At 38.2% G+C, this 11,837-nt stretch overlaps 1 protein-coding gene across 1 annotated transcript; it reads right to left on the reverse strand.

Annotated features, from left to right (window-relative positions):
- Positions 1–3,199: 3,199 nt before the first annotated feature.
- LOC118558691 (GTPase IMAP family member 4-like) lies at positions 3,200–9,633 on the reverse strand. Its single transcript, XM_036129233.1, has 3 exons — positions 9,588–9,633; positions 6,594–6,719; positions 3,200–4,104 (listed from the first exon to the last, which is right to left on the reverse strand). Exons 1-3 carry the CDS (start codon positions 9,604–9,606, stop codon positions 3,338–3,340), a joined length of 912 nt encoding a protein of 303 aa, XP_035985126.1. The 5' UTR covers positions 9,607–9,633; the 3' UTR covers positions 3,200–3,337.
- Between the last annotated feature and the right edge of the window lie 2,204 nt (positions 9,634–11,837).

Raw genomic sequence — 11,837 nt, forward strand, 5'->3', positions numbered from 1 at the left:
TATCTTCTGTTCTATAACGGCGATCTTTTGTAGAAGCGTGTCAAGGTCCACTGTGGTGAAGGTAGGCATCTTTGCAAAATCAAAATCAAAAATAAATAAAAAGAAAATAAATAAAAATAACTAAATCCAACTTTCCGTGGTTTTGGCAAAGAGATAAAAAGGAGATAAAAAGTAAAACGCAGGAAAATGCAAGCAAGCAGGGAGCAGAGAAAAAAGCGTCCGAGCAGGCAGAGAGGCGGAGCAGGCGGGCCCTTGGTAGCCAAATGTCAGAGGGCCCCACTCCCTCCCTGTTTTCATCAGACGCCCTATGAAATAACAATTTATTGTATCGTATATGTTGAAACAGTTTTGGTCTCGGGCCCCCCTAGGGCCCCTGGCCCCAGAGGGCCCCTGGGCGCCGGCCCCACTGGCCCGGTCCGTAATCCGCCCTTGCACATGGTACAACAGAAATGCATGAATAAAGAGTAGGACGCTAAACCATGTTAGATTTTTGTGGGATATGAACACAATAACCGCTTCTACTTAGCCGGATTTTTAAATTATTTTAAGTAGATAACAGAACATTTTCTGAGGCTCTATTATCCTGAATCAAAAAAAAAATTTGTTATATAATTTTGCCATATTTTAAATATTTGATTTACAATGATTTTATGTTTTGTTTTGTTTTTACTCCTGTTGTAGCTTTGAAAAATAAATTCAAAATAAAATGTTTGTGTTCCTGTGTAAACAAGGAACCGATCTGTATAATCTGATTGAATTTTGACTTTGGAATGTGCCTTGAAATTACATGTTTCATGAATTGGCGCTATATAAATAAAATTGAATTGAATTGAAGGCTTTCAGCACCAAAAAGAAAAACTAGACTGAGGTGTTAAACACAAGGTGCACTAATCAAATATTAACTCACTTCACCTGTAGCTATCTAATTCTGCCAGGGAAACCTTTGCTCTGTAACACCATAAAACGGCTCACATTTTTACAAACTTTTTTTCTTGTCTCCTCAGACTGGGAAAATAGATTTATGATAAAGTACAAATGTGTTTTAGGCTGAATACTGTATCTGTTTAAATGTGTGAAATAAACACTCCAAAATAGTGTATAGATAATAGTGTACAGTATATCAAACAAATGAGGTGACTGTATTTCTATTACTTGAGAAGTTACACTTTTAATGGTAAGGAAATATTTGTTTAGAAATCTTGGTTCAAACATCAACACTTTGTCTCTAATACATTTAGATAGACACATTCTGCAGACTGTTTACACATGTGTTTAACATTTCAAAGGTAAAAATTACAGCATGGAAAAATAACTAATAAAGTGACAGAATTACCAACATTTATTTATAGATTTTTACTTTCTCTTTTCCAATTGCTTATAAGTTCCCTTTTTGTCTTATTACTGATGGGTTTTTAAATTTAAGCAGGGCAACCAGGAAAAAATGAAGTGGACCCCTAAACACTGACTAGCAGACTGTGAATAAGCGCAGTTCTTTATAATTATCAGTCACAAAAACAACAGGTCATTTTCCATGGTTATAATTCTGGCTGAGAGATAATATAACTTTAGCTGCCTTAGTTCTGACCTTAGTTCTTCCTGAAAAGTGTTATAGAAGCCATCTGTGTCTCATTTATCCTATTTTATACCACAGTCTGAATGAATACTCAATTTTGATTGGCTGCAGGGTGTCTGGTAAAAACTGCTATATGATCTGTATAATCTGATTGAATTTTGACTTTGGAATGTGCCTTGAGATGACATGCTTCATTTTTGAACTGGCGCTATATAAATAAAATTGAATTGAAGGCTTTCAGCACAAAAAAGGAAAACTCAGCTAAGGTGTTAATCACAAGGTACGCTAATCAAATATTAACTCACTTCACCTGTAGTTATCTAATTCTGCTAGGGAAACCTTTGCTCTGTAACACATAAAACACCTTACATTTTTACAAAATTGCGAAACCACAGAAAAGAAAAACTTTTTTTTTCATGTCTCCTGACACTGGGAAAATAGATTTATGATAAAGTACAAAAGTGCTTTAGGCTGAATATTGTATCTGTTTAAATGTGTGAAATAACCACATCAATAACCACAGCTGCCGTATATAAAATATAAACACACCAGCAGATGATGGTGCACCCTTCGTCATAAAGACAATTAGTTTGACCTAAAGTACAAATCTGTATTTTTTTTATTAGATTTTATACTAGATTCAGAGAGACATGAGGTGTAGAAGAGTATATCAAACAAATGAGGTGACTATATTTATATTACTTGAGAAGTTACACTTTTAATGTTAAAAGAAATCCTTGTTTAGAAACCTTGGTTCAGATATCAACACTTTGTCACTAATACATTAAGATAGACACTTTCTGCAGACTGTTTAGAAATGTCTTTAATGTTTCAAAGATAAAAATCACAGCTCAATACTGAGTAGCAGACTAGAAATAAGCACATTTCTTTACAGTTATAGGTCACAAAAACAACAGGTAATTGTCCATGGTTAGAATTCTGGTTGAGAGATAATATGACCTTAGCTGCCTTAGTTCTTGTGAAATAGAAAATGCACGATAAGAATAATCATAATCATCACCTTCGAAACCCAGTTAAAAGTCTTTAAAACCCTAAACATCTTGCTCAAATTGGGTATAGGAAAAAGGGCTAGTCTTTAAGAGCTCAAGAACCTTTGGAGCACATGGTACAACAGAATTGCATGAAGAGTAGGACACTAAACCATTTTAGATTTTTGTGGGATATGAATACAATAACCCCTTCTTAGTCACCCATGTGGGCACTTAAACATCACCCACTCTGAGGTTCATGGCTTCCTCCTGCAAAAACTAGCACCTCCTCCCTTTAGCTTCTCTTCCTGTTCCTATGGCATCTTATCCTGCTGCTGTGGCTGCAACATTGGTTAATCTTGCAGCTGTCTTCTCACTGCAATCTACTCCAATAGAAAAAAAACATTGTATATGGAGAACCATGAATGCCCACACCTGGTTTATCATTGAGTACATTTTCCAGATGCCTGGAGGTGCCATGTTTAGCTGTTCAAAACAAAAATACACACCATAGGAACGTCCAGCAATTACACTGTTCATTTCAGGAAAAACACAGGCTCCTTGTCTCAGAGTTAGACATATTTTGTGCAGATTATCTAAATATACCCCAAAACAATATTTAAAGACCTTTTGAAAATGCTGTCTCAAACTGGTTAGTTTTATTAGAATACCATTATTCAGATTACAGGAACATTTACAGTATACGTTTATGCAAAATTAGTCAATCATATAAAATCAATGAGACTGAATAAGATTCTCAAAAAACACTTGTCCTTCAGTTCAGTTTCAGGGTTTCATGATACCGCTTGCAAAGTTCACTATAGTCATCATCTTTGTCTATCTGCTCTAAAAACTGACGGACTCCGCTCTCTAGGACGCGGTAGTATCGCTTCAACTCCTCCAACTCAGACTCCAACCTTTTCACTACCTGCTCATGTTTGTCTTTAGCTTCCCTCAACTGCCTCTCATAACCTGCCTTCACAGCTTTGATTTTCTCTTCCAGTGCCGTCTCATAGTACTGCTTGATATCACGTTCTCGCTGATCCAACATCTTCATAGCCTCTTCATAGGTGCTGTTTGAGTAAAACTGTCCTCTATTGTCATCTACCATCTTCTGGATCTTCTCCAGCAGAATCATAACTTGTTGACGATTGCTTGCTTGGAGGTTGTTGAACACATGGTATCTGTTTCCAGCCTTCTTTAAGATCTCTTGCAGGTCAGGAGGAGCATTCTTAAGCTTTTGCTCAAAGTTTGACTTGATCTCATCTCCATGAGTGAAGAGGATGATGGTGTACTTCCAGGCTTCCTTTCCAAAGATCTCCTCCACCTTCATCACCGCCTCTCTTTCTTCTGCTGTAAAGGTTCCAAATTTGATAACCAGCAGAATGGCATGGGGCCCTGGAGCTGTCATGTTGATGCATTTTGAGATTTCTCTCTTCACTGTTTTGTCAGACTGATCGGTGTCAAAGAGACCGGGGGTGTCAACAACAGAAACCATCCTGCTGAACACCTTTTCTCGTTGTTTGGAGCATTCAGTGGTCTCTGTAAATGGAAAATACAGGTTTATATGAAATAGATAAGATAAACAGAACTAAATTACATTATTTGAGTCTTGGTAAAATTTATTTGAACACCCTTGTTTTCTTCAATTTCTTCACAGGAGTCATCAAAAACGATCAAAAACAAAGTTCTGTAATCAACTACTAACTTCTCTGTGTATGATGTAAAGAAAATAGACAGAAAAAACATGGGCTACCTAAAAGCAGTGTTTTTGGCAGTATAATGTCACAGTTATTGATGCAACTACTTAAAGGTAGAGCAATGTCAAATTGTATTTTAGCCCTATCTTTACTTTCATGGGTGTTTTTCTTTTGTTTTTTTTTCTTCTATTACCATTATGTAATAGAAGAAGAACCACAGATAACAATGTAATGTGTGTGTGCTGCTCCCATTTTTGGCCAGTTCTTTGTTAAAATCTAGATTCTTAATGTCAAAGAGGCCTACCTGGTTAAATAAAGATAATAACAAATATGGTTCTGACAACACCAGCGGACCATCCAGTTGCCACCTGTCTGTTTGCAGCCTCATTCCTGACCTGAATCCGACCAATTACATTGATGCCATCCTCAAACGTCTGGAGTTTCACACGCTAGTCTGCTGAGATGCAGTCATTTGTGTACAGAAAGGAGTTGGCAGTGAACCCAACCCCCGGAGGGCGCCAGTGCTGATGGTTCATGTACAGGAGAAGATGGTTGCACTGACAGGTGTGATCTGGGTGAGCTTCTGATGGAGGATGACTGGGTTGCTGGTGTTGAAGGCCGAGCTGAAGTCCACAGGCATACCAGTGCACATTCCTGGGTGGCTAAGATAGTACAGGATGGAGTGTTGTCCAGGGTTACTCCATTATCTGTTCCACCGGTAATCAAAATCCAGTTGGTCCGGCAGGGGGTCTGTGATCTCCTCAAAGGATTTCATGAGCACAGACATCAGGGTGGCAGGCCTGTCAGGAATCAACTGTGTGATGGTGCGTTTCTAGGGACTGGGATGACTGTGGAGTATTTAAGCATTAGGGAACTTCCCACTTCTGAAGTATTTGGAGAAGTTTTTTTCTAGTGCATGTATTGCGTATCCCCCTCTTTTTGTGGCAGGAGTAGTCGCATGTTCCCATTGGCACTAGGGTGAGAACGTGTGAATGAATGTGTGCCTGGTTTTCTGTTTGTCTATTTGTCAGGTTGGGTTTGAACTGCCCCCTCTCCTAGGACATCTCAGGTCTCCCCTAAGTATGAAGCCCATCCATCCTGTCCTACTCTCCTTTATTGGCTGGTGCATTGGTGGTCCTCGTGTCCGGTGACGGGTACTCAGGCGGGCGCTGGCTCGCTCCTGGCAGCTGTTTAGCAGGGCCTGGGCCCCTGTGGCTCAGTTGGGGCCCCAACCGGAGAGCACCGTTGGGCCTTGGGCCCATGGCTGGATCTGCTCCGGCATAGCTGGTTGCTGGCAGAGCCTGCCGGCTCGTCCTTGTGGCTCCCAGGGGCTTCGAGGTTGTGGCTGTTGGGGGGTTTCTTGGGGCCCAACTGTGGTCTTCCCTTGGATGGGGTACACAGCTTTCCCTGTGTTGGTCCCTCTTGGGCACCTTTGCTCGGGGGATCCTTCAGGCATCTGGGGTTCTGGTTACCCTGGCGTATGCCTCGGTGCACTGGGTGTGGGTCTTTGGCTCCTTACAACCGCTATTCATTTTTTTTCTTATGGATAAACCTTATATATTTATAAGCACACTCTCAAAAACACATATAGGTGCTTGAATTCAGTTACTTACAGAATCACTTCTATACAGAAAACCCCTATTATTATATTTAGCTGTTACTTCATACATGTATAAATTAATACTGCGTATACTTCAGTGATGGCATCAAGGCATTGGTTGTCTGTACCTGTAATACCTTATTGGTTTGTTTTTTATGTTCTTTTTATATCTCTATTTGCAGCTGTAGACGCATAGGATGTTATATTTCTCTCTCCCTTTCCACTTCTCTTTCACCTTTTCTCAATTTTAGCATTTTGTCTCATCTTTTTCTCTCCTTTTTACTTTCTTTTACCTTCCCGTTTCATTGCCATTTGGGACAACCAGTAGATAAGGTGTTATCCCTGGAATTTGAGGAACTGAGGGGGGTCAGAGTTTTTACAGGCCTGCAAGTCGTACAGAAATCAAATTTTTTAACCTCCTTTTTCTGAATACATGATGTATTGACGACTTTCTGGATGAAAGAACCATTTTACCCAGTATAACAAAAAGTGTTTCTAAACAGGATTACCAACTATAGGTTTACGTGATTATAAAGAAAACCATAGATAATGGCCAGATGTCAGCTGTTAAACTCTGATGAGCTACTTTTGTTATCAGTATGTTTGTCCAAGCAAATGTACCTTTAGTTGTACCAGAGATTAAAATGAACAAGAAATTTAAGAAAACAAGGGTGGTCCAATAACATTTTCCATTCCTGTATAATTATTTGATTTCTATATATGGTTGTTACCTGAGGAGTGTTTGGTTGCAGCTCTAAAGGCGCCTCTTCCTAATATAGTGTTTCCACTGGAGCTTTTTCCTGCATCCGTTTTTCCAACAAGAACTAGCCTGAAGTCTTGAACTGAAACATCTGAAACTGGAACAACAAAGCAGAAGTCAATTGCAAGGTATATGTAAAGCCCAATGAATTTAAAAGTTTACAGCCCTATATAATCCATCTAATGTAGAATAACTTTCCACGGCAATTCCACTGCATGCCTTTTGTATTCTGTCTACCAGGTTTGCACATTTACAAATTTTAAATCATAAAATACACCAAGGTCAGTCAGTTTGAAAGAAAAATCTTCTGTAAACATTCATTTTCTAATTTTGTCACAGACTGCGATTTGGATTTAGGTCTGGACTTGGTATTCTATTATTCATTGATCTAAACCGTTAACTGTCTGAGTATTTATAGTCATTATCCTGCTGGAAGTTAAACCCCCACCCCAGGCTCAATGAGTCTCTAATATGTTTTTTTGCAGGATTGTCCCAGTATTCTAACATCATCCCATTAATTCCTTCATCATGTTATCGCTATCACCATGTGTTGTGCATTGTTAGTTTTCCTACAAAAAAAAGTTTCCATGTAGGCTTAATACAACTGAAAGTCACACTTTGATCAAAGTGTGGACACTAAGAAAACAATCCTTTATCCTGATCTCCCAATTCACTGCTCTGTGGTACTTTGTGGGCTACTTTAAGTGGCACTAAAGTACCCTGAAGTTCATGATTGTAATGCAACAAAATGTGGAAAGGTTCAGGGCGTGAATAATTTACACACGTGTCCTTAATCTTGCTTCTCCTTTGCTAAACTTTGATCTTTCTTTGACTACCAAACTGAATGATGTAATTATTTATTACCTTTGGGAATTCGTATGTACACATCATGTAGATGTGAATCCTCTGATTTGCTTTATTAAAGACTTAATGGTTTTTCCATGCAATTCAATTCAATTGTATTTATATAGTGCCAATTCATGAAACATGTCATCTCAAGGCACTTTCCAGAGTCAAATTCAATCAGATTTTTGTGCCAGAGTTTTATTCAAAGCAACAAATCAACTTCTTCTGCGACAGACTGGCGACCTGTCCAGGGTGTACCCCGCCTCTCGTTCGTTGAATGCTGGAGATAGGCACCAGCACCCCTCGTGACCCCATGATGGACAAGCGTGAGGGAAAATAAATGAATAGAAATCAACTTCTTCTATTAGTACATTCATGTCTCTGCTGCTAATTTTAAATGCTGTTTAGCTGATATGTATCTGTGTGTATGACATGTTGAAGTTATTTAATGTTAAGCAGAAATCCAGAAAAATTATAGGAAATGTATGATTTTGCAGAGTGGTAATTCCTGTCTGACCTGTGAGCACTAGGAGGTCGGCTGTTTTACATCAACTCCCAATACGGAGCGAACGTCGCCGTTGGTTTTGAACTGGCTGACAGGTTTTAAGCGGTACTGTCTCCTATGGATATCATACAATTTTTAATTTGTGCTGGTTCTCCCAGAAAAAACATTTGGGGGATAGATTCCTTTTTTTAAAGGCAGACCTGTAAGGCCTTAATAAAGCTTTTTGCTGTTTCGTGTCTGGATGGAATTTCCAGTTCTCATGTCTGGCTTTCTTGACAAGTGTATGACATACTGGTTAAACCTGATAACAAAACTGGGGCGCGCTGGTAGCGCGACCCATGTGTGGAGGCCTTAGTCCTCGACGCGGTCGAACCGGGTTCAACTCCGACCCGCGGTCCTTTGCCGCATGTCTCTCCCCCTCTTCCACCCCCTTCCTATCAGCCTACTGTAATAAAAAGCGAGCCACTAGAGCTGTGAAAAAAAACAAAAACAAAAAAAAACTTGATAACAACACTGGATAAAACACACAAATATACCAGAAATCATACCTCATGTTCTATTTATCGGCTGTGTTCAATAAAAAATTTTGTTTATTATTTGTGATTACCAGCATTATTTGTGGCACAGAATTTCCTTCAATGGTGGAAAAAAAGACTAAACAAATTATCAACATAGTATATTAACAATAATGTAAAATGTGATTTTAAAGCATTCATAAAAGCTGAAACGGGCTGAGCACAGACATATATACGTAGACGCGTCATAGGGCGCAGATTCGCACGTCAACGTCACCGCCATATTGTATGTGGCAGAAAAAAGTTGGGTTCTGTTATTTTGAACGTGGATCAGAGAAGATGCCTCATTCCTGTGCTGCAATAAATACACACACACACACACACACACATACACACATACATATATATATATATATATATATATATATATATATATATATATATACATATATATATTTGTGTGTGTATGTGTTATGAATATAAGGATCAATTTGTTAAATCTAAACATTGTGTTCTTCATTATTTCATAAAACCGTGTCACATGTGAACCTTTAGGAACAGACTTTTTGGGTGAGTATTAAAGAGCTAAAATTAATAATATGAGAAAAAAAAGTCCTAGGTCAATAAAGTAAAAATAAACAAACAAACAAACACAAAAGTGATAATGTTATGATAAAAACATCATATTATGAGAATTAAGGGGGAACATTTCCAGAATAATCACAGTTTGCAGAATTATTTCACTCCTGGAGTAATAGGGCCAGGTTAGATTATTTTAAATATTTTTATTCTTTAGGAGAATAAATTCAGGAGAATGAAGCTAAAGGGATACGAAAATAAACTTGTAATATTACAAAAACAAAAATACTACGAATACAAAGTATATTCAGAGATTAAAGTCCCTCTGATGCTGTTTAAGTGACTCATAGATATCCATAATAAAGGCCTTTATTATGGATATCTATGAAGTGACTGAGTAACTGCAGATTTGCCACATTTAAGATGGCGGACGCCCTGACGCATCGCAGCATAGCAAGAACCCGCCCAGTGACGTGTCTACTCTTATATTATGTCTATGGGGCTGAGGCCCTGGTCAAACCTTTAGGAGGTTCATCCATGCTGCGTCTCCGGACCCTTCCTGTTGCTGCACCTAAAGAAAGGAAACGAGCAGAAGTGGACTTAGACAATAGTTTACATTTTAAAATTCATAATACAGACGACAGCCCTGGTTGTCAGTAATGGATCGTTACTCATTTTAATAATCTTCGACCATAATAATCAAGGCTATATTACTAACCGAATAGTGAAAGTGAAAGTGTCAGCGACTTAAAACTGCGTCACACATCTAAATATGCCCAAACGGACAAATAATAATCTATAATAACCAAACAAACTGAACATTGTTAGGGAAAATAGGTTTTCGCTATATTACTTTAAGCTATCTAAGGATCTTAACGCCTTTGATTGTTTTAAAAGTTGTCCCAGACACAACGCGTTGGTTTTAGATTTCCACCAACAAACTCTTAAAAAGTCACACAAACTTACCACCTCCTTCCCTCTCTGCCATCCTATCGGTAGATCTAGTGTCTGAAGTTTTCTTTCGATAATTTACAGTTCCTCCAAAAAAAGACAAGAAAAAAATCTGCGACTTCTGAACAACAGTCGGACGTTTCCTATATCACACCTTCAAAATAAAGTAATCTGTAACAGAGCCCTTTTTTTAGGGGAATAAACCCTGAGCTCATATCATAGAAATGATATAGGCCTACTGTAACTATTATATTTAAAAAAAAATACGTCTGTGTCTCTATTTCTTTTATTTGAGTTAGAATAACTTATTATAAGCAGATATTGGTTTAACATTTTTGCATTGTATAAGTATATAGTAACAAACTGAATTTGAAATGCTCATAGCTAAACTAGGGCTTTTAATCTGAAAATACAGATGCCTGCGGTGGTAACTGACTGTCACGTATGTCCGTGTTTCTTCACGGAAATTCGTGATATTGAAAGTAATTAATTTACAGCATAAAGTTTTTTGCTGGGGTGAGTTGAACAAAATCATATTTTTTTCTGTAATTTGTCTGCGTTTACAGATGAGGGGAGCTAACCGTGGGACCCATCAGAACTGGTGGAGTTTAGAAGTATTTTCTCCGTAACTTTACCACAGAGTTTAGTGTTAAAATGGTGGAGCAGCAGATGGAAGTTGTGTGATGGTGGACGTCCAATTCAGATACAGTTTGCGTGGAGCGGAGTAACCTTGAGCACTCAGCGTTGGGTGGAAATCAGTAAGTAAAGCTCTGCCTTACATTGTTATAGGATTTGATGAACACTTACTGAATTTGGCTCAATGCATAACCTACGGTAATTTTTCATGGAATTAGAAATTTACTACACAAGATGTGTTAAGTACATAAAGCCAAAAAGTTGCAAGTAGAAAAACTTGCATGTATAAATCAAGCGGAGCACTATGGCGAAAGCAGTACGGCTCCACTTGTGAAAGTAAAATCTGTTGGATTCTTTTTGGCATTAGGACAACAATTCTTTAAACTACATTGCCAGACAGGACACAGACACACAAAAAGTTTGCGTGAGGTACCGCACTCTACTTCGGTAAAGTTAGAAATATATTCACAGATTTGGTTTTTCCGGGTCAATAACTCATCGGCGGATGATTTATTCTACAAAACAGACACCCCTCTGTGCAACCACAGCAAGGCAGACAGTCAGCTACAACCGTAGTTTCCTCAAAACGAGTCTCCCACCGCGCTGGGAGAATTACATTGGACCCAATGCAGAGCTCGCGGCTCCGCAGATGCTTAGGGACCGTCTGCAAGTTGCAACCCCAGAAACATAATCATGGAGAAATATTAAAAAGCGTCACCAAGGAGAGGTGGATTATCATCAAATTAATTTCATGTGTATCTCATCTCAAGAGTTGTAGTATGAACTAGATCTATGTATACTACAAGTTTAGTGGCACTACAATGATCTATACTGTACCTATTGGCTATTATATGCTTGTAATAACAATAAAAAAATGTCAAAAAATAAAGTTTAGCACATTTCCCAAAGTAAGAGTTGTAGTATGATCCAGATGAAGTTATCTATGTGTAGGATGAGTTTGGTAGCACTACAATGATCTATACTGTACCTATTGGCTATTATATGCTTGTAATAACAATAAAAAAATGTCAAAAAATAAAGTTTAGCACATTTCCCAAAGTAAGAGTTGTAGTATGATCCAGATGAAGTTATCTATGTGTAGGATGAGTTTGGTAGCACTACAATGATCTATACTGTACTTATTGGCTATTATATGCTTGTAATAACAATGATGAAATGTCAA

The sequence above is a fragment of the Fundulus heteroclitus genome, unplaced genomic scaffold (genome assembly GCF_011125445.2).
Source record: "Fundulus heteroclitus isolate FHET01 unplaced genomic scaffold, MU-UCD_Fhet_4.1 scaffold_148, whole genome shotgun sequence".
Taxonomy (NCBI): Eukaryota; Metazoa; Chordata; class Actinopteri; order Cyprinodontiformes; family Fundulidae; genus Fundulus; species Fundulus heteroclitus.

Excerpts from the sequence above, each read along its gene's own strand:
- LOC118558691 (XM_036129233.1), bottom strand. Across the intron at positions 4,105-6,593 it reads TGCAACCAAACACTCCTCAG|AGACCACTGAATGCTCCAAA; the intron begins GTAACAACCATA and ends TTCCATTTACAG.